This window comes from Chironomus tepperi, unplaced genomic scaffold (genome assembly GCF_022539635.2).
Source record: "Chironomus tepperi strain 1889 unplaced genomic scaffold, CSIRO-AGI_Ctep_v1 contig_175, whole genome shotgun sequence".
Taxonomy (NCBI): domain Eukaryota; kingdom Metazoa; phylum Arthropoda; class Insecta; order Diptera; family Chironomidae; genus Chironomus; species Chironomus tepperi.
In genome coordinates this window covers 502,411-524,986 of record NW_027226297.1, presented here as the reverse complement: position 1 = coordinate 524,986, position 22,576 = coordinate 502,411, and the positions used below count along the sequence as shown (strand labels likewise).

The window sequence follows — 22,576 nt, the reverse complement described above, 5'->3', positions numbered from 1 at the left end:
AAGACTTAAAATTAAATAAAGAAAATTCTCTTTGAAAACAAATTTGAAATTTCTAAACAACTGTGAATTTTAAATTTAATTTTCGTCGCACATATAATACTCGTGAGACTTTAATCTTATGTACATCGTCAGCAGTAAGCAATCCTTTCGATGAAGAGCTTTTTTTTTCTTACATTTTATGGCATTTAGAAGAAGCATCTCATGTTTCTTCTTGGATCTAAAATTACAACATGTACAATTTTGTGATTCAAGAGACACAAATGAAAAGGAGAAGAAAGAGAAAAAAAAAATGAAACATGCTGCACATTTTGCCAAGGGAGTATGGAATCAATATTTTATTGAGAAGTCGAGAAGCTTCCTACTGAATAATTTATCAAGTTAATTGAAACATTATCGTTTGTTATCATTCAGTGCATTACATTCCCCAAAAGCTGATGATATTCGATAATCAACATCAGAAGTCTCATGATTTATAGTCACATTGGGGGATGAATTGAAAATTTGTATCATGACATTGTATCTTCAATAGCTTAAAGTTAGGAATATGTTTCAACATGTTGTTGACATAAGCTTTAAATAATTTTTATTTTAGAAAAATTCATTGTCATAATCATCGATGCTTGATGGTACTAATTCCATTGACGATGGACACGGTCGTTTAAATTCTTGTCCAGTCTCATAAATATGTTTAAAAGCTATCCATTTACTTTTATACAGCACAGGACATTGTGTAAATCTTGTTCCATATTCACTTTGACCAGACTTTTTTAAGGTAAACCAAAATAATGCTGAACCCTCTCGTGGGATGATTCGAACTTTTAGGTAAGGAAATGCTGTGTATCCATCCATGTGGTCATCATTCATCTACAACAACAACAAAAAAAAGTATATTTCTCTTTTATCATTTTTTATGAGAGGGTTAAAATTGTTTTATGTCGAGTTATTATGAAGCACAAAAAAGAAGAAAAATTTGAAATTTTCATTATAACATAAATTTTTCTTTTTTTTTTTTTTTTGCTTCGTCTTCAAGTCCGTTCAATGATTGTGGCTACAAATTCCTCCTTTTTTTATCTTCCGTTAAAACAAAATGAATAATTTGAAATGTATGTAAACGAACATAAAATAGAATCATGGCCATTTTATTGCCTTTTTGTTGTTTCCCATACTCCCAAACAGGTCCACCGACGCCAAAGTTCTCAACATTTAATGGCTCCATTGGATCAACTGATAATCCCGTCATATCCTATGAAACGAATATAAAAAAAACAAAGTTCGTCATTTCATTAATCAATTTAATTCTCATTTACTTATTCAGTTCATTTACTTCGATTCGTCGTGAAATGCGAGCAGCAAGCTCATTGTTGTTATCATAAAGCGATACCATTCGTATGACATCAAAAATCGATTTTTCATCATCATCTTTGTTGCTATTTCGGTGAGTTTGTCGTATCGTAACGTTTCTCAATGATTGAATCTCATTATTCGATAGAACATTAAGGTATATAACAATGTAGGGATCTATATTGACCTCTTCCACTTTGAATGGCGCAAGCATTGTAAATGGAGTAGATGAAACGTATCGACAATAAAGCCTCGACATTTCCATGACATTTTTTGTCAATTTTCCACGACATACATCACTTAACAATTCAAATTCTTTTCTACGACTATATTTACCATTCTTTTCAAAGCTTGCATCATATGGATGATCAAATGAGATTTTACTTCCACCATGTTCTTTAAACAATTTGACAATCTTCATTGCATATTCTGTTACCTCAGAGTTATCTGGATCCTTTAATAGAATTTGCTTTATATGAAATGCAGAGCATTTATAATCATTCATTCGTTCGCATAAATTGGCAATTTTCATCAACAGTTCTTTCTCATCAATTTCATTTCGCCTATCATGGCCATCTTTGTATTTTTCGTATGCCAACTCTAGAAACTTTTTAGCAAAATACTCTTCATTTGTGATATTTGATGCAACATTTCCCAGGATATACAAGTCATGTGGTGTCATTCTAACTCCAAGGCTACGACTTTTTAGATATCCGCGTGCAATATCATTTGTTGATAGTTTATAAATGCGTTGCACGAGTAAAAGATTTTTCACAGCATCTGTTAAACTGGAATCTTTAATACGGTACGGTTCTAGTTCATTTGCCATCGATGACGGTATGCGCTTCATAAGTAGAGATATATCTGCTGTTGCACGTTTAATCATACCAAATGCATTTAAAGGATTTGCTACGTATTTTGAAACATCTTGCTTCAACGCTCTATGCTCACTTTTCCAATAATCCAATTTTCTAACAAGGTTATTAAATTAAAGTGTAAAGAATATTCGTACAGTAGCTTAACATTCACTCATCCAATGTTTTTTTTACTTACTTTCTCACATAATCCACATCAGACACTTCATCAACAATTGCTGTTAGCTTTGAAATAAATTCACTTTCTATTACAGCCAACTTTTCTAGTTGTACAAGTGATGAGAAATATTCTTCTTGTTGGCATTTAATCGCTGTTATAAGAAATAAAATTAAATTTACTACGAAAATGTTCATCTTATACTAACTATGATGTGTAGTTACATCTCTTAATAGCACGATTGTGTGCATGTATGTTGAAAAGTGATGATTTGTTCTAATTATGTCATGTTGATAAAGACGCTAGAGTTCTCAATATCCAGAACTGGCGGAAGTTATTGAAAGATAGAACTGTCTACATTCTGTGCAGCATTTGGTATTGGCAATTGGCAGGCGGAAGCCGGCAATAGAACCAGCTTTAGGCGGCATCTGAGGAAGGCCATGGATCCCAGTTGATCTGTACGGCCATCGAAGTATAGCTGTATATAGACGTTCTCTAAACTCGACAATGGATCCCTCCTGCGACCCATCCAAGGAAGTAAGTAAGAAGATATGTCATGTTATAAAGCTGGCATATTGGGTATGTCTACAATCTGTATTAATCGATTATTAGGAGTAATTACATTTTGCATGCTGAATCTCTATTAATGAGTGTTCTGAAACACCTTAATGGCAAGCCACGACCAAGGCCGCACTAGTATGCCCAAGTACATAGTCGTGAAAACGCTAACATTAACTATGAGGATAACTGCGCTATTAAATATTGTTGCCAAAGTCATTTTTTACTAGTCTTAACTCATCTCCGAGAATGTTCATATTTGTAGCGCAAACCGTCTGTTATGATGAGTTCATGAACACCTGAATAAATTATTTCAGACTATGAGATGAGTACACTTGACATAATTTTTTTTTTTCTCTCTCATCTAAACAGTAACTGAGTTTTTCCTTCTCGTTATTCATTTACGATTGAAAAATAGTAAAAGTGGATGATGAAGTTGTTGAGTGGTTGGAAAATTTGTTAATTTTAGTTTTATATAAATAAATATAATAGTTTAATTTTCTCATTAATTTGTTGTTAGAGCTTTTTTTTTTACTCAATTCATTACAAAAATTTTTGTTCATTTAAAATTGAGCAATTATTCTTCAATTAAAATAAGTTGAGGAGAAAGTTTCAATTTGTTTTTAACTAGTTGAAATTTCATTCAACTTTTTTAAGGTACTTTTTACATAATGAAAGCTACATTGATGCTTTATATAAAATATCCAGCAATGATTACAAAAATTCGTGCATCTAAAATATTCAACATAAATATTTTTAATTTAATGTAAAAAAAATTGAACAAATTGATTTAATTTGATCGTAAAAATATTGTACATCGTGCATATTATGCCGACAACAACAACAAAATTGTGCGTTCATTTTCATTCTCATAAACAAACTTTCCTCATCAAAATACAATTTACGTCTATTATGACTCATAATTTCATTTTCATTCAGCCTTCAAGCATTAAATTTTCATTTCAATTTAGGATAGAATCGTTGTTTGTGAGCCAATGGAAATGTGTTTATTATTTCATAAGGTTATTCCTCTTTTTAGCGCACACTTTAAAAAAATCAATTGAGTTCTTCAAGATTGTTTGCCAAATTATAGGCATGTTTGTTTATGTAGACCAAACTGTCTGTAAATATCACATCCGAGTGCCATAATGCGGCAGACCGGACATTCTGCTGTAAAAGTCGAAGTCCGCCGTCAAGGTGCCGTCAGAGCTATTTAACGTCTTACTGTTAATATGGCAACTTAGCGATGCTTCAGCAAGCAGGGTGTACTGTTCGGAACAATACATTCGATTTGCAATTTTTGTAGGATCAAGAATACAATTTTAAAATCAAGGTTTTGAATAAATTTAGGCTATAGTTTCGATCTGCTATGGGCATATTGTGATACTTTTAGGATTGTTCTATCCAGTTCTATCAATATTCCATTCGTAACGTAATTTTGTAGTTCTTATTCCTTATTTCTTTCATTACACTTCATGTTCCTAATCTGTGTTCCTCAATCCAACGTTACGCAAAGATCCGATTTTGACTTGATCTTGTTCATTAAGGAGATGATTAGAGAAATCGAATGAAAAGGAACGTATTTGAGAATGTCAGGATTCAAACCGTCGATCTTCAATTCTAATTTAGAGCAAAGTCCCTTGTCAATCCTCCACAGAGGCACCTATCTGCTTGCATTCTGACAAATCGCAAATTAGGATTCACATATTCATGAAAATATTCGACAATACGATCTTCGATTTTCCGCATCAAATTCGAGTCAAGAGCTTCACCGTTCAATTTAAAATCTATCAGCAAACCAAAAATAATATTATATATCTGACGGAAAATTGTGTGTTTGTGATTTTATTCTCTAAAATTAATAAATCGATTTTAAATTTTCAATATATTTAGGTTGGAAATATGAAAACTTCCTTTAAGCATGACAGAAATAAAAAAAAAAATATTTTTATATTCACCGTGAAATATCGAAATGAAAAAATTTTATAGCAAGCAATACATCAGACAGGAAAATCTTTTTTTTTTTTGTGCGAAAACGCATTTTAATATTCCGTAGCATAACACTGTGATAACAACATAAATCGTGACCTGAATGTCACACCATAAAATTATTATACATAACCATTGTCATCTTTTGGTGTGATTATATGCTTACTGAATATAAATTGTGATCATTTTTAGACATTCAATTGTAATTTCATCGTAAAATTTTAACTTTCATGTTTTCCTTCACCTTCCACCGTGATACATGTGTGACTGTAATGAGGTACTAATTAATTTTACAAATAACTGTCACCAATGTGCTGTGTATATTCAAAGCACACAAGATGGTGGTGTCGAATAAATCATCATGTGTCTACATTTGTTGTCTCATTTGCCTCATTACAGAAACATTATCTATTAAATTTAATTTAAATCACATATTAATGAAGACATTTTTGCACATGATTGTATGACACTAGACTTGTCGGGCGCGTGTGTATACACACTTAATAATCGATGACACGATGTCACATGATATGTCATTAAAAATCATGTTTTTTTCAAGTTTAACGAGATAATTTGGTTCCCATTATGAAATAAATTAATTTAATTAATTATGTTGACATTATTCATCATGCTTTGTTTGCAGTTCTAATTAGTTTCAATCATTTTTGGATTTAAAATTTTCCTGCAATTGTCAACTAGACAACTGGGGTGTCTAAAACGCTATTTTTAGCATTAAATAATTCCATTCAGAACTTTTAATACTTTTTGAAAAACTTTTCTTTCTTCCTTCTCAGTTCTTGGTCATTTTATATAAAGCTTGTGGCTTCTTTCTTCATATTCATTGGACGTGAAGAACATCTAACTTAATTTTCTTGTAGTATTTTTCTGTTGGTAACTTTTTCACACAATCTGTGACTTCATAAAGGTCATTATTACTGATGACATTCAAATGACAAATGTTACAAACAACTTTGTGATATTTGATGCTTTTGACTTTGAGCATTTTCTGTGACCTTGTGTAGGAGGAAGTGAAATCGCCCTAATATTGTTAGTTAAAAATTTCCATTTGACATTTTTGAATTGAGTAGTTGAAGGATAAGCCTACGTGGGAATTATTCTGTTGATCTACATATTTTGTTATTTGATTAAATCGTGATGTTGTATTTTATGAAGCATTGACATAATTTAATTTTTAAAAGAAGATTCAGGACTTCACTGGACCTACAGATCAATTGTGAGCATTATCCTCAGATGCCGGTTGAAGCAGGCTATGCTCTATCGCTGACTTCCACCTGCCAAATTACAATAACAATTATCGCTTGATCAACAGCTTCCATCCAAGAATTTGATGGCCATTTTCGTGATTTTTCGTCATCAACAGGCCTTATTTAAAGGAGTTTCTTCAGATCTTCTTCAGTGGTGGAATAACATGTTCAACCCATCGATGCCTGTGCACTTTAATTAGTTTTACAAAGTCAGCCTATTTGATATATTTGATCTATAGCATATAGTTCTCTGCATATCTCCTACATTTGTAAAAGTTCTCTTTCGTCTTAGGTCCATGGATGTTATTTAGGATCTTGTTCTCAAAGACACTAACTGCATGCTTGTTAGCAGCCATCATATTCCATGACTCTGAGCCATATAGCCCTATTGAGCGTATCAGAATCTTATGTATGACTAATTTGATTGGTCTCGAGTTTCTCTTTGGCACTTGCAGATGATCATACAAAGTTTAAGTTATTATTAAAGAAAGCATGATTTTTCAATGCACTTCTGTTTTTAAAATTTAGTAAGTATGCACAAAATAAAAGCATAATTAATGAACGAGGCAAAGATAAACGTCCACTTAACATTTGAATTGCACTATAATTCAGTTAAACCAAATAATTTAATTATTCTCAATTAGTAAAGGATAATATCAGAAGGTGCTCAAATTAATATACATTGATGCCAGAAATGGAGTTGAAAAAAAAAAATCTCCTATTTATTATCCGCATTCATACGCTATCAAAATCTGAAAAGCATTCATTGATGTCGATTGAATGAATGAATGAATGGTGAGGAAAAAATTGAATTAAAATTTAATTAATTCCAGCAATAAACAAATGCTATTTTCAATTTACTCGTTTAAATGAAAAAAATTTACACATTTTATTGAAATTCAATTAACATTTTTGTGCCTCTTTTTCATTCATTCGTAATTTTATATCTCTTTTTGTTGCAATTCCCTTCAATTTATCATAGCTATATCGCGTGTATGAATGAAAATAATAAAATCACTTCCTTTTTTGCAATTCAAATTCTCGATTTTTTTTTTTTTGTGTGCCTGTACAATTGCTATTCTATTGAGGAAGGTGGAACAATGTAATCATTTAAGCAACCACGCAGCAGCATTTTGTAGATATGCAAATTCTGCTGACGGCATACGAGAGATAGAGAAAATTCGAATTTTTAGCTTATTTCGCTCTTGAAAAAAGAGAAAATTCACTTTATTTTTCACTTTGGATGCTTTTATTATGAGTGTAATTGAATCATAGTGCTTATATTTTCATTTACCTTTTTCGGTTGGTGCCTTTTTTGCTTTTAGGGAATTGGTGGTTTAGCATATTGTCTATTTTTGACTGTTGCTACAAGATTTGTGCTTCGGGTTCTTTGATAATAATTGAGAACGTATGGAATGACTAAATTGATCTACTTGAAGTTAGCTCCTACACCGATATAACGAAAGGAAAAATTTAAATCCATAATGACCGTTTGAAATTTTTCGTCAAAAATTGTTGCTTTCTGTTTTCATTTCCCAACTCTGCACGCTGCATGGCCCAGAGTATATCAATACAACGTAGGTACCTAGCCACAATTTGAATTTTAAAGTGATCAACTTGAAGTTAGCTCCTCCAAATTTGACAAAAAAAATTCAAATTCAAAATGACCGTTAGAATTTTTTCGTCAAATTTTTGATGGAAATGCGTCATAATTTTCCCTTCAAATTGACAATATCATTTACTACATTTTATTTTCGTTACTGTAGCTAGTCTATTCATTGATTGAATGAACCATAATATGAGAGTGAAATCATTGAAATTTAATGCCTCTCAATTTATAGTGTCTCTGAGCTCATCGTTGCTTATATTTCATTTGCATGTCGCTCGCGGTTACTGTTATTGAAATTCCAACAAACCCCTTAAACTACATATAAAGTTGTGGGATTGAAAAATATTATATTTTGTACAAAAAAAACGAGAGGATTTTCGCTAAATATCACCACAAAAATCTGTTGAAAATGTGCGGTTATTGTGGATGCCTCTTTTTAGAGATAATAAATGTTAATAAGGTTTTTTCTTGAATGTTTTCAATAAAAACATACAGAGCTGTTATCATTAGCAATATAGTGGTAAGTAAAACATACAAAAACAAGGTTATCGTTCCATATTTTCCACTCGATTATTTAACAGTTTTGATTAAACCAAAATTGTATCGATTTATAGGCTTTTGAAATTTACAAATAATAAAAAAAAAATAATCCTTAATTATTAACATTTAATTTGACATACATAATTATAAATTAAGCTTTTTCCAGCAATATGCGTTCAAAAAATCAACTTTTTATCGAATATTAAGCAGCTTCGAATCACTGAGTGTTAGAAATTTCTCAGAATTTTTCGTATTACTAGCTTTTGACATTTGAATGTGAAAATCATGATTTTTATAAAAGCTCCAAAATGCAAACCTGAATGATTCAGCTCCAGCTCCTAACATCAAGCCATTTGAGTTCCATATAAGCTTCATTCCTCCTTCAATGTAATCGAAATCAAATGAACTTATCACCTGACTCATCGATGCTAATAAGCAAACTCGATTGATGTATTCATCTGTGGTAATGAAATAATAACAGATTTAAGCTTAATGTAATTTTGGAGCACATCAATTATCATTTACAGACATTAACTTACCTCCATTATAAAAGCAAACAGCAAGTTGTGCTGTAACAGGATTGAAAGCAATACTGGTAAGCCACCAATTATTCTTCGTTTTGGTATAGCTTGCGACAACCTTCCTCTCCGTAACATTAAATAGAAAAATTGCTGGCAAATATACTCTGCCAATTATTAATTCATTTTCAACGTATGGATGCCATTCAAAATGTTTATATAAACGTGAATCTTCATGTTGATAACTGAAAATGTAAGTCCATGATCCACCGTTCCATATTTTAAATTCTCCTCTTATATCTAATGTTGCCATATAACGTGATGATGCAGAGAAGCATATCTTGACTATTTCATGATGATGTCGATTGCTTAAAACAGTTACGTATGTCCAATTTGGCTGTGTACTATCGCCAAATTTAGATTTACTTTTTGATGCCAATTGTTGACATTCTAGGACATAAATTTTACCAACATTTGTTCCGCTCATTAAATATGAATCATTTTGTGTAAAACACAATGCTGTTATATCATGTGCAATTGGCGTACGAATTTTCTCAGTTTTAAGCCTTTCACTGTTAAACAATGCATCGTGATCAATTTGAAATAGATAAATGTCATCCTGTAAGAATCCTCTCCTTGACTTTCGATATGCCATTGCTAGGTAATCACCACTATTGGCGAATGAAATTGTCACGCTATCATAAATGTCAAGGGCACGAGTATAACCATTGGTTGGGTGATATAAACAAACTTTTCGATTCGATGAAGCTGCTATTATGTTTTTTGATGACCATACGTATTTATCTAGAAGAAATTGAAAGTTTAAAGTCATATTGAGTCATAGTTTTTATTGTATTTGAGTAGGTCGTGTGATTTGAATGCAACGTAAAAGCTTACGTAATACGTATGCGTAAAGGATTACGTAATACGTGTACGTAAAAACTTACGTAATACGTACGTGTAAAAGCTTACGTAATACGTATGCGTAAAGATTTACGTAATATGTTTGCGTAAAAACTTACGTATTACGTATAAAAATTACGTAAAAGTTTACGTAAAACATCCAGTTCTGGATCTAAATAACTTTAAAAGTGAAAGTATGAAGCTTTAAATAAACATACTCATCAAAATGAATGAAAAGAACCTTCCCGAATCAATAAACAACCACACGAATAAGAGATAAAATGGATATTGACTTACGAATTCGATGAAATGATTTCTTTTCAAGTGTTTCAAAATCAGGTAAGAATTTCTCACGAATATTTGTAAGCTTACACGCCCAGTCTAGATGAATTAATGATTTATTCTTTTGATCATTTTTCTTATTATTGCTATCTTGGTTTCCATTAGCTTTTTGTTGATCATAAAACATGAATTTTAATGTATTTTGATATTGAACTTTTTTCATCGTCCTTAGATTATTCTCCGATAATGAGATATCAAAATCCTCTTCTTTGCTTTCTTGAAGGAACTCTGAATTAGCACGTTTTGATGGGATATACCTGTCATTTGGAAACTTGTAAACACGCTGTTAGAAAAGTAAATTAATTAGAGAAATTTTTATGAATGAACGTGATTTGTCGTTTACTCACTTCACTATACTTTTCCATTGAGATCTTCTTCATCACATCGAAATCCTCGCCAATTACAATGTTTTTGCCAACTACATGCGGTATTTTTGGAAAGTTTGAAGACATATTTGAGATTGTTTAATTAATTTACCTCAAATCTTAGACAAAACACTCAGAAGAAATTTTTTTCAGATTTTTTTAAGACAAATTCAAAATCGAAATGTCCGTTAAAATTTAAATTTCAAAAAACCGTTGTTAATAATTTCAATTTTTAAATTGTTAAAACCAGAAAACCTTAATAATAGGAATTAATGATTACTAAAAAACGCTCATTATTAACATAATTGAAAACACCACTGAATAAACGTAGCCAGAAAGGATTTTGCAAAACCATTAAAAGCCTTTTGTCTCAAATTATTTTTAATGAGAATTCAACTACACTTGCTACCATTGACTGCTACCTTTATTATATTGTTAGCTGTTAAAGCAATTTAAGTTATTTTAATGACTTTTTATGCTTTCATGTTTTGCCTCTTTTCATAGGTTAACAACTTTTATTCTATCAAAAATAATAATAGACCAGGTAAATATAAAAGTTTATATTAAAATTCGCTCTCACAGGAAAGGTGGGAAAATGGACGAGGAAATGAGATTGAAAATTAAAGGGCAAAATCACAGAATAGTAATTAATTGTTCAGTAAATCAATTATTTTGCAAATTAAAGTTGATAAAAGTAAATTAAACGGAAAACCTTTAACAATTTAAGCCTTAAGCCTTATTATCACCAAAATTCTAATTTAGATAAGCAAATTGGCTATTAACAATGACATTGAAACAAGTCGTTAATTATCGAAAAATCAGAAATTATCAATTGAATATCTAAACTCACAGTTTGTGGAAAATCAAGGAACAATTGAAAATTAGACAATGGAAATAATTTATTGATTGACTCATTAATTATGTTAGTTAAATGAAAATTGGTCAATAAATCTTAACTTATGAAAAGCATTGATCTGTAATGAGAATAACTTGATTGCCATTTTTCTTGGAAAAAAGAACAGATGGTTAATTGAGGACAAATTTAGCCAGAATCTTGAAGTCTGATAATAAAGACAAATCAAATAGCAGTACAAAATGCTTTCTTTAACAGTATACTGAAGAATTTAAAAGGAAAAAGCTTGTACATATTCAAAAGACAGTAATTATTGATATAACGTTCATTTAAAATTTGAATAATATTTATTGTACATACTTGAAAACCCCTTTTCTCAGAAAACTTCATTCAATTTTTAAACTTCGAAGAATAAACATCATTGTGAATATTTAAATCCGTTTGAAGCTCCTAAACAGGATAAAAATAAACAAAAATAAAATAAGCAAAATATAATACAAATAACCAAAGGATATTAAAAGGACTTAAAATCACGTTGAGTTCATTATTCAAGCAAAAAAGTGAGGCATTTGATGTTGTTCGTTATAAATTCATCGAAAATTAAGAGGAAAATATATTTTTTGACAAATCATCTTGTTTTTATGTATAGAATATTATTCCACATACCAGTTGGATGATAAATGATTGTAAATATTCTATATCATGTAGTAGCACAACATACGACAACAAAAAACCAACAGGAGCGGTGAAAAAACATCAACAACAACAAAAAAGTGAACATCCTTCCACATAGATACTCATCATCCAATAGCATACCCTAAATTTACATTTCAATCTATAATTTTTTTTACAATCCATACATAAAATATTTTTCCGTATCTAAAAGGGAAATGAACACGAGATTTTTCATGGTGTTTATTGCTATTTTGCTATCATAAAAAGCTTTCAATAAATGAGCTATTTGATGTAAAATTGGAAAAAAAGCAAATCGATAAATTAGTATGACTAAAACTCCAATCAATTTTTTTGCGCTGGATTATTTAAAAGATTAAATTTCATGCTGGTGTGAAAATGTGAAATAGGAGCTGCCGTATAGCAGATACGATTTTATTATAAACTTAATTGGGGATGTAGATACATCCAATGAGATATGCTGGATGTTTTTCGTACATAAAAAGGAAATAGATTTTCCAAAATCTGTATCAATCGATTTTCTGGATGAATGCTGGTTACGAGGGACTTTAAATTGATTTCAAAGGGAATGGAATATGTCCATCCATGTGATTTTTAATGAAGTTGACAAAGATTAGAGATAGTCGTGTAAAAAAAGGTTCCAAAGTTAAGTAAGTAACATTAAAGTATCTCAATTATTCAGAAGTTTAGATACTTTAGCTTGTACAACATGTTTAAGATGTTAAAACTAAGAATTTCGCAACGTGAGATGTTGGAACGGGTTGAATGTTGGATGATGCAGTTAATAGACGAGAAAGATACAAGAGCTTTATATTCACCTTGCTCTGGCTTTTGCCGGAACTAACCTGGATGCGTTTTAACTGACTAACTAATTGCTACGATGGCTAACATTGACTAGATACACATAAATTGATGATTGAAGATTGTGCAGTATAAAGTTAATATTGCATCTCTTAAAGGATGTAAAAGCTTGGTAGAAGCATTGTTGTTGACAATACATTGGTAGTAACAACGAATTTTCATTATTCAACAGATTTGAATTAAAATTGTGTCCATAACAAAGCAATGCAGTATAATCCTTCGATCCTCATAATCACAAGACCACGTAAAACTTTTGACAGCAGTTAAAAATGAATAAATTTCTCCGAAAGCTATTAACGTAAGTATTCCTTAATGAAAATTTAACGGTATTTAATTATGTAAGTTTTAAGAGATGATAAAGGTAATGAGGAAAGTGTCTCTCCAACATCTCAATAGCTTATGATATTCACTAAGAAGTAACATCAGGCGCCAAATTAATTTTGACTCATTAATTTATGTCTTCATTATTGCCGACACAAAATCACAATGAGGCGACAGCGCTGAAATGATAGGAACAAAAAAAAAAGGAGGACGAAAAAAAATGAATAACTCATCTAGTGCTGCTTGATTACGTGCCCATTTTTTTTCCTCTATAATACTCTTTAATTTCCTTCCTTTTCCTCTTTTCTGTGAATTTTATCATTAAGATGAAGATTAATGATGGAAAACTTATGATAATGTCCATTTTACGCAAGGCATTAAGATTTTTTTTTTTTAAAATAAGAAAAACTTTGTCACTGTTTAATCTTTCTCGTCCTTTTCTCTTTTCGTCATTCTGTTCATTCTCGATTTATTTTCATTAAGTTGTTGTAGAAACTACAGGAGCATGATTTTTAGCGATCTTTATGCGAAATAAATTGGTTAATGCTCTTATTTTTCTTGAATATCTGATTGCTCATAATACTGTAATTTTGTTGGTTATTGAGTAAAATTGCGTAGTGTCATTAAATCTGGTGAGCATTTTGGTTTGTCGCCGGATAATTGTCCAGAATCTGGTTTTGTCCAAAATAGCTTAAAATTGTGAATTTGGAATGTTTTCCTATTCTCTTCCATCCATCAAGCTAGAGATCGAAGTCTACTCGGATTTTGTATGTGAAAGTCGACTCGATTTCGTATAAAATTTGAGTCGACTTCGAGCTCTGTACCAAACCAATTATGTGTCATTTAGTCTACAATAAAGATCAGAAGGATTAGTTATCTCCTAGTCAATAAAGAATTAAAAGAACAAAAAAACGCTGTAGTCCATATTTCGATAAATTTTTACTTGAACAGCGAGATAATCAGTCATGATTCATTAAACATAATTACTGGATAGCTTATTGAAGTATAAATAAAGATATGAAAACAGGGATGGACATTTAATAGGCTTTTCTTGGCCACTGATGAGAGGAGGAGGTTGTTTTAGGAGGAATTATCAAGAAATTGCTAAAGAGAAAAGGAACGTCAAAATAGAGATAGTGCAGCATTTGCTTACCCAGTTTAAGACTCCATCATTGAAAGAGCACGGATCACAGCTGATATATACGGCTAGAGAAGTAAATAAATGTTTATGATTTGGTATATAAAACGAACTAATATTAAAAATCTAAATCAGTTTCCTACCCGAACAGCACATTGTGTGCGCTAGGGCACAGCTAAGTAGACGTATCAACTGTCAGACGAGTGAGACATGAGATTACCCTAATGGCACCTAATTTTGAACAATATTTACTACGAAAAATCCGATTTGGCTCATTATGCCGCTCGGTTTAAGTTTACGACGAATAATAAAAATTGAATTCAAATCTCAAACTGAACATAAATAAAGTCATAAAGAACTTCGTTTTTTAATTCAATTCTGTATTATTCAATCTAGTTTTATGATTATAAAGTTTGAAGTGACGAGAAAAAGAAGCTCGGAACTAAATTTTTATGTGCAAAACGTATCCACCTAGTTTTCATTATTATTATTTTAAAATATATTAAAACTTTCCTAGCATGACAATATTCACTCTCATTCATTTTTCTCATGCTCAAAAACAAAAGTTTATTCACAAAATTGTGCAGTAGTGATGAATGGAAAACGGGAAGAGACAAAAACGCTGCGATAGAGTAGAAAAAAAAAACTTTTTCATATCCTTTCCGTGTTTATTTTTATCACAGCTGTTAATATAAATTGTAGAGTGGAATGAAGTTTTGCTTTAAATTCGTGTTTAGTTCGTGATATTCACTTGAACTGAGCATTTGAGTGCTTTTTTCGGTGTTTATTTAAAATTATAAACTTATATTTTATTTTGAGTTATGTTTTTAATAGTAGAGTTAATGTATGTTTCGGTCTGGTACCAGTCATATGAATGCCCCATGGATGCAGTTTCCGATTGTTGTTAATAAAAGAGCTTTAGTGAAGCCTCAAAAGCTCTGTGACGGAAACTTCTTCATTTGTGAAGCTTGCAGTATCTTTATTTACCTGGCTCGCTTACTTCGCTGATAGAACAGATCAATTGTATTTCATCAACTCACTGAGATGGCGACTAAAACTGGCTCAATCGCTGTCCATCAGATATCAAACACAAAAGCTCCACTGTCAGTCTCTATTAATAGCTTCCATATTTACTTGAATCAGACAATCTTCAAGTGACTTGAGTATCTGAGAATATTAAATAGATGAATTGAAGACAATCTAAACAAAATCGAGAAAAGTTTGCAAGACTACAATATTGAAGCACTTTCACCAAACTTTTACTTGAATCCAAGCTCAACCTTTTTGGAATTCGGACTCCTAAAGTCCAGTCTACTCTGATATCCAAATTGACATCCGATCAAAATTCGAACAAACGAAATATTAAGCATTGTTATGGCCTCAACCATTTGCTCTACTGAAAGCAATTAACTAGCTTACACGTGAAAATAAAATAGCCTTGAAATAAGAACCATATCACAATATTTGCTGACGATATTCATACTAGAGAGGAAATCAACAAAAATAAAAAATCTGCGAATTTTTGCATTTTATGATTTAAAATTATTTTTTTATGTGTTCATAGCATGAGTGTCCGCAAAGTGGCGGTTAACTGCCACATTTTCATATTCATATTTCTCATTCACCATTATCGTTGTTTAAATTTTATTATATGAATCTTTCTTGTTTTTATTTCTCTCATTTTTGTAGTTCATCTGATGAAATAAACTGATATGAAAATTAAAAAAAATCCGCATTGCCGTTTCTCTGTTTATGAATTTATTGTATTAATGTTTTATTGTATTATGAAAATTTAATTTGCTTATAGTGCCACCGGACAACACGAATAGTGCTAAAGATAAAAATAATGCACATTTAATTATAAAATGATAAATGAATGTCATTGGGATTTCCTTTCTTTAAAGAGGAAATGAAGTTATTTAAGCTTTCGTTGGGATTTTCCTCGGTGACGGAAATTAGGTGTCTGTATTAAATTAAATTGCTTTTCATGCTTTTGTTGTGGTTAGTTGATAAGTTCAGGGTGAAATGAAATCTAATATTTGAGTTTTTAATTTTTAATTAAGTTCAGAATTAGGTGATCTGATTAGTGTTGAATCAAAAATGTGCCAGAAATAATGGTAATTAGCTCGAACCTATTTCTATTTAGTGTCTGTTTAGTATCTTTCTGTATTTTTAGAATCATTTTTAATTCAGAGCTGAAATTCATAGATTATCAAGTGCAGAAATAAATTTCCGCTATATTGCCTCATGCTGGAATAACATTTGCATGGTACTAAAGGCAGTTATAGGCTGATTTGGAAGCTAGTTCCTGTTTTTATCGACAGATTTTTGCTAAATTTTTCTCCTGTAAATTTAAGAATTTTTAGAGTTTTATTCGTATAAATTTAATATTTTAACATTTGCTGAGAATTGATACAAGTTGATACTTACAAAAGAATTCAATATTGTGCATTGAAAATGCATTTAAATCAATAATTTATCACAAATTTGCTAAAATTAACATTTGAAATTTTAAAATCTAAGCAACTGAAAGAAAAAAATTCAAATTTTCCCGCACTTTTTGTTGCATAATTTTCCCATGGATCTGTCTAATACATGTCACTCATCGTAATCGACATAAAAAACAAATTTTTCCATAAATTTATTAAATAAATTAAACGGTTGTGAGTAGATAACGAAGTGAACTGTTAAAGTGAAAAGTTTAATTAATCTACAAAGAATAAAATTGCACAGCAACGTCCCCTTCGAGTTGTTGTCAAAGTCTATTAATAGAAAGGCATATAGCGTGTGAATATTAAAGATTATTGCCGATTTGTATACTTAATTGTTATCATCACTTAATTTAGTTAATTTGATCAAATTTAAAAGCAATATTAGTCATGAACGCCGTTTTTCTGTTAAATACAGGCTATTTAATTCCTCTCTTGGGTTGTGAGTTGAAATGCTTATAGATTATTATTATTAATTAAACAGTCAATAAATCAGTATTAATTAAACAGTCGGGACATATCAGATCACTGGCCCTGAGAAGATCTATAATGTACTCGATTATGCATTAAATGCTGGATACAGACACATTGGTAAGCATAATAAAGTTACATGAATATTTCTCATTTAATTGAAGCTTAGATTAGGATTAAAAGTTATTTTATGACTTCTTCTTACATCCCACAGACTCTGCGATTGTGTACAGAAACGAAGCTGATATCGGCAATGCCCTAAAAACTTTGTTGCCAAAATATAACTTAAAACGAGAAGATATTTTTATTACATCCAAAATTGGTAAGCTCGAAGCTCTTTTTTTTTCTCGTCTTATTTCTCTTTGTGTCCTTGCTGAATGCATGTTGTTGCCATTTTTCTTCTCTCGTTTGTTATGCGGATATCTCGTAAAACTGGTTCATCAAGTCGATGATGTCACTTTGGATTGACTAGAACTTGTGTTTAACAATAGATTGTGAATCGCAATTATAATGATGATTTATATGCTTGGCAATCGACCGGTTTGAGATAATAAAGATGCATTATTCATTAATATTCATTCAAGTGACATTTTGAGATCCAGTCAGAGATCCAGTGATTTTAACGGAAAAATTTTAAAAATTCAAAAAGCGGAATTACGTTAAAATTTAAATTTTTTTATAACGGCTAATGTTCCACAAATTACAAACGCAGCCAATGTTATAAAGCCAAACATGCTTTCTCTTCCTCCTTTCTCTCATATTCTTGAACTTTATGTATTGAAATTTTCATTCGCTTTGCAAAAAACGTGCTTTTCATTTTTGACTTCATTTTCTGTTCTCTTGTTTTTTTCCTTTCCGTTTAGTACCTTCGTCGAAGCATTCTGAACAGGACGTTGAGAATTTGGTAAAGGATTCGTTAAGGAATTTACAAACAAATTATATTGATTTGTGAGTTGTGCGTTGAATTAATTTATCCAACTTTTATGAAAATATGTTTGTCTGCCCAATTTTCTTCCTGTTATTTGTTGTTAAATTATAGGTATTTGATTCACTGGCCAGGTGCCTCTGGATTACAACCAGGAGATCCAAAAAATAAGGTGCAAAGACTTTTGACTTGGAATATTTTGACAAAGTTGAAGAAGGAAGGTCATTTGAGGTCTACTGGTGTCTCTAACTTCCTTGTTAAGCATTTGGAGGAGTTGGTCGACGATCCTAAATACGAAGCACCAGCTGTCAATCAAGTAATGTATTGTTTTGACTCAATTTTGACTTGTTTACAATATCAAGATTTAATCTAATCCGGATTTAATTTTTAATCTTAGGATTTCTTTTAAATCCAAGGTTTTTTTCCAATTCCAATTATCATTTTTGATTGAAAAATGCATTTGAGAACGCTAACATACATTAAAATTCCCACACACATAAATCCTTGAGCAAAATATTGATTTATTTTTCTAAACGAAAGTCAGATTATTAAGCAATTCCTGATTTTCTGTTTTTTCCCCTTATCTACATATTCCCATAAAAATTTATTAATCAAGCTATAGCAGATAGTCACGAAAAAAAGCATTTAACAATCACGACATGACTTAATTTCCTAATTGACTAATAATACATATTTTATTATATCATCAAAAAACAACAAAAATTTAGGTCGAGTGGCACCCTCAAAATCACAACTCAACCCTTCTAGATTACTGTCGTGAAAAAGGCATATTCCTACAGGCATACAGTTCACTTGGAACATCAGGCTCATCAACACTTCGTGAGGATTCAACAGTACGTCAAATTGCTCAAAAATTGGGAAAATCCCCATCACAAGTATTATTGCGTTGGGCATATCAGCAGAATATTGGAATATTGCCAAAGGCATCGAGTCGTACACACATTGAAGAAAATATCGATTTGGATTTCGTGATTCCAGATGAAGACATGAAAACATTAAGTGACTTGAAGGTCAAACAGAAATTTGCTTGGGATCCGACTGTAGTTGCATAAAACTTGACTCAATTTTAATCATCAATTAATAACTTTTAAGAGATTTTGAAATATATTTTGAGATTGAAATTATTAATCACGTAGGAATTAAGACAGTCTATACTAATTTTTTTTTATTATGGTGATGGAACAAAGTGATTTAGCAAATAAGATTTCTGAATTGTGCCTCAATTTTTATAATAAACTTCCGAATGGTAACAAGTATAAAGCATCAGAATGGACAATTCTCTCGGCAATATGCATGCAACGTGACACAGACAAGTTTGATATTGTAAGCATGGGAACGGGTACGAAATGTATTGGAGCAAATATGTTGACAGCTAATGGTGACATATTAAATGATTCTCATGCTGAAGTTTTAGCACGTCGTGCATTTATACGCTTCCTATTGCATCAGATTAGCTGTGTAAAGGATAATAATAGTGATGCGAAATCGATTTTCCAACTCGATGAGAAAAACAAGCGTTTCAAATTAATGGAGAATGTAAAGTTTCACATGTTTACGACATCAACTCCATGTGGTGATGCCAGTATTTATGCTACAAATGACAATCAAGATGAACCGGATACGAAACGTATAAAATTAAATGACACATTACCAGATGGATTTACTGGTGCAAAGCTAATGTTTGATGAGGATGTTGAAGATCCAATGGAGCAAACAGAAGGAAAGATTCGTATAAAACCAGGAAAAGGAGACCGTACCATGTCATTATCGTGCAGCGATAAAATTGCACGTTGGAATTTAGTTGGAATTCAAGGATGTATGTTATCATCATTAATCGATCCAATTTATGTTGAAACTATTGTTCTAGCTGATGGAACTCCATATAATCAAAATGCAATGGAACGAGCATCATGGAGACGATTTGTTGATGCTGAAAAATTTCTTGATTTTCCATTCAAATTAAATAAACCAAAAATTCTCATTGCAAATAATAAAATGAAATTTAAATTTGCTCGTAACGATAAGGAACGGATAAATCCATCTGCAAATTCTATCATTTACTGTCAACTACCGGAAAAGATGAAGTAAGCATAAAAGTTAAATAGATTTTAAGCATAGTTTTCAAAAATAAGATGCTGTCATGCCTGTACATTGATACTTTTCCAAAAGATGTTCCTTCATGTCACATAGCATCTTGCATAAAGCTGCATGACCTAGTAGCTTGCGTAAATTTACGTTAGGTAGAAGCTTGCGTAAAATTACGTAACGTGGTATCTTACGAAAAAATACGTGACGTAGTGGCTTACGTAAAAGTACGCAACGCAGCTTCTTACGTTAAAATACGTGTCGTAGTAACTTCCGTAAAAGTACGTAACGTAGAAGCTTACGTAAAATTACGAAACGTAGCATATTACGTAAAAATACGTGACGTAGTGGCTTACGTAAAAAAACGTAACGCAGTATCTTACGTAATATTCTTACGTGCATAAAGCTACGTAACGTACAATTTTACGTAAATTTGAATGAAATGAATAGCTAAGAAACGTACGTAACATTAGATATACGTAAAGTTATGATATGAAATTCTAAAAATCAATAGAAAGGAGTGGCTATTCTTTTAGACACTAACAAGGATTGCTACATCTTAACCAGCTAATCTTATTTCGCTTTTTTTGGCCATAAATGACCACATTTATACTTTAATATAGCCTCAAACTAAATTTAACTTTGCTTCCTTTTGCATTTTCTTTTTCTATTCTTGATAACAGACCCATCGAAGTATCTGTGAGCGGTAAACGACAAGGCGTCACAAAAAAGCATTTACTATCACGTAAAGCGCATTTAAAGATATCAAAAATTGAATTATTCACTGAATATATGAACATCTTGAGCGAATTCAGCGAATTAAAATTACATTTATATTCAAATACCATTAATTTTGATGATTTATGCTATAAGGATATAAAAACTTTACCAAAGAATGAATATTATTTGCAATGGAAGCGTTTGCGAGAGGGATTATTGCCGAATTGGACCACAAAAAATGATAATTTATCGAATTTTAAATCGTTTTTTTGTCACTAATTATCTCGTTCTTGTTGAAAATTAATGAAATTTTTTTAATACATATATAAAATTCTATATATACATTTATTGTTCCTAACTGTTACTACTTTCTTCTTCTTCCCGTTTTATACATAGATAGAAGTTTGAATTTTTAATTAAATATCGATAAACTTCAATAAAGATTGAATTTTTTTTCTTCCTTAATGACTTTGTCTTGTACTTAATTCTGATATTATCAAGAAATTCTGCCTTGCAGCTCACAACAGAGTCTTAAAACTCCATTATAAGCACATTGTTTATGTTTTTTTTTTCTAGGTTATGACGATAATTCTCCTGACATTGCGTTATTTATAAGAATTTAATGCATAATCTAATTATTTTTATGCTTATTCATGTCTATTTAAATGGATTATTGGTTCAATGATTGAACTGTGATTTCAATCACACGATGTCGGATTCTCAAATGGATTTAATCGAAAAAATTCTGAAATGCGATTCATCATTTAGATACGTTTCTATGCAGTGCGATTAGCTGAAGGAAGTGAAATCTTGAACGTCTGTTAAATGTACCACACCGCAGAAAGCTCCTGTTCTAGAAAATCAAATTTATTATATCGAAAAGATATTCGACCTGAACAGCGCACCGTGTTCTCTAGGACATCGCTATGTCGCCGTATTAACGGTAAGACGCGTAGCTGTTCTGACGGCAACCTGACGACGGATTCCAACCTAGGGGATTCTCTTCCGTTTGTACGGAGAAATATGCGGATCGCTGGATTGCGCTGCTCAGGATAATATTCTATAGGATATAATTGGATCGATTAATCGATTTGTGCTACTCGGCGTGACTCTAACTCACATAAATCTACAATTTGTAGAAATTCATTTATTTCACGTCCATTTGTCTTGAACCGCGATATGCTTCAAAACTCCAATTAGTGCAACGCATGCAAATTTCACTCCTGAATGGGTATTTCTTAACCGCATATTTTAACAATGTTGTCAATTCAGCTAATGACAGGCGGTAAATTGTTCAGAACACAAAGAAACAAACCTAATTAATTTAAATGAGCATGCTGAAAATTAATTAAAAACTTCCGCATTCTTTGAACCTGTAAAATTTCAGATATTCAATTAATTTACGTATCTCAAAGCATCAATGAAAGTGAAGCTACTCAATCCTTCGAGGAAAATGTCATTCAACCTTATGACTTGCCTGTTCACCCCTTCAAAAGCTCATCTTTCTCACACAACCTTCGTCGAAACTCTTTTTCCA

General features: G+C 31.3%; 4 protein-coding genes across 5 annotated transcripts; 2 read left to right on the top strand and 2 right to left on the bottom strand.

Annotated features, from left to right (window-relative positions):
• Positions 1 to 306: 306 nt before the first annotated feature.
• On the bottom strand, positions 307 to 2,609 carry LOC139089114 (prolyl 4-hydroxylase subunit alpha-1-like). The gene is made up of 4 exons (XM_070638550.1): positions 2,395 to 2,609; positions 1,325 to 2,312; positions 1,118 to 1,243; positions 307 to 864 (listed from the first exon to the last, which is right to left on the bottom strand). The coding sequence occupies exons 1-4, from the start codon at positions 2,568 to 2,570 to the stop codon at positions 589 to 591; spliced, it is 1,566 nt and encodes a 521-aa protein (XP_070494651.1). The 5' UTR covers positions 2,571 to 2,609; the 3' UTR covers positions 307 to 588.
• Positions 2,610 to 8,402: 5,793 nt separating this feature from the next.
• Positions 8,403 to 10,576, bottom strand: cort (Cdc20/fizzy protein cortex). The gene is made up of 4 exons (XM_070638600.1): positions 10,445 to 10,576; positions 10,053 to 10,380; positions 8,874 to 9,656; positions 8,403 to 8,792 (listed from the first exon to the last, which is right to left on the bottom strand). Exons 1-4 carry the CDS (start codon positions 10,547 to 10,549, stop codon positions 8,527 to 8,529), a joined length of 1,482 nt encoding a protein of 493 aa, XP_070494701.1. The 5' UTR covers positions 10,550 to 10,576; the 3' UTR covers positions 8,403 to 8,526.
• Positions 10,577 to 16,922: 6,346 nt separating this feature from the next.
• Positions 16,923 to 19,286, top strand: LOC139089119 (uncharacterized). 2 transcript variants are annotated; one of them, XM_070638557.1, is made up of 7 exons: positions 16,923 to 17,084; positions 17,123 to 17,259; positions 17,328 to 17,408; positions 17,503 to 17,610; positions 18,152 to 18,236; positions 18,328 to 18,529; positions 18,942 to 19,286. In XM_070638557.1, the coding sequence occupies exons 2-7, from the start codon at positions 17,208 to 17,210 to the stop codon at positions 19,284 to 19,286; spliced, it is 873 nt and encodes a 290-aa protein (XP_070494658.1). In that variant the 5' UTR covers positions 16,923 to 17,084; positions 17,123 to 17,207. The 2 variants fall into 2 exon arrangements, with proteins under 2 accessions (XP_070494658.1, XP_070494657.1); XM_070638556.1 differs by having other exon boundaries at positions 16,923 to 17,259.
• A 118-nt stretch (positions 19,287 to 19,404) lies between these two features.
• Adat1 (Adenosine deaminase, tRNA-specific 1) lies at positions 19,405 to 21,504 on the top strand. The gene is made up of 2 exons (XM_070638555.1): positions 19,405 to 20,318; positions 21,003 to 21,504. The coding sequence occupies exons 1-2, from the start codon at positions 19,405 to 19,407 to the stop codon at positions 21,316 to 21,318; spliced, it is 1,230 nt and encodes a 409-aa protein (XP_070494656.1). The 3' UTR covers positions 21,319 to 21,504.
• Positions 21,505 to 22,576: the final 1,072 nt, after the last annotated feature.

Coding starts and splice junctions, on each gene's coding strand:
- LOC139089114 (XM_070638550.1), bottom strand. CDS start 2,570: ATGAACATTTTCGTAGTAAATTTAATTTTATTTCTTATAACAGCGATT. Junction 2,313..2,394: donor GATGTGGATTATGTGAGAAA/GTAAGTAAAAAA, acceptor TAACCTTGTTAG/AAAATTGGATTATTGGAAAA. Junction 1,244..1,324: donor GCATTTCACGACGAATCGAA/GTAAATGAACTG, acceptor TTCGTTTCATAG/GATATGACGGGATTATCAGT.
- cort (XM_070638600.1), bottom strand. CDS start 10,549: ATGTCTTCAAACTTTCCAAAAATACCGCATGTAGTTGGCAAAAACATT. Junction 10,381..10,444: donor CAATGGAAAAGTATAGTGAA/GTGAGTAAACGA, acceptor CTTTTCTAACAG/CGTGTTTACAAGTTTCCAAA. Junction 9,657..10,052: donor GAAATCATTTCATCGAATTC/GTAAGTCAATAT, acceptor AATTTCTTCTAG/ATAAATACGTATGGTCATCA.
- LOC139089119 (XM_070638557.1), top strand. CDS start 17,208: ATGAACGCCGTTTTTCTGTTAAATACAGGCTATTTAATTCCTCTCTTG. Junction 17,409..17,502: donor TGCTGGATACAGACACATTG/GTAAGCATAATA, acceptor TACATCCCACAG/ACTCTGCGATTGTGTACAGA. Junction 17,611..18,151: donor TTTTATTACATCCAAAATTG/GTAAGCTCGAAG, acceptor CTTTCCGTTTAG/TACCTTCGTCGAAGCATTCT.
- Adat1 (XM_070638555.1), top strand. CDS start 19,405: ATGGTGATGGAACAAAGTGATTTAGCAAATAAGATTTCTGAATTGTGC. Junction 20,319..21,002: donor CAACTACCGGAAAAGATGAA/GTAAGCATAAAA, acceptor TCTTGATAACAG/ACCCATCGAAGTATCTGTGA.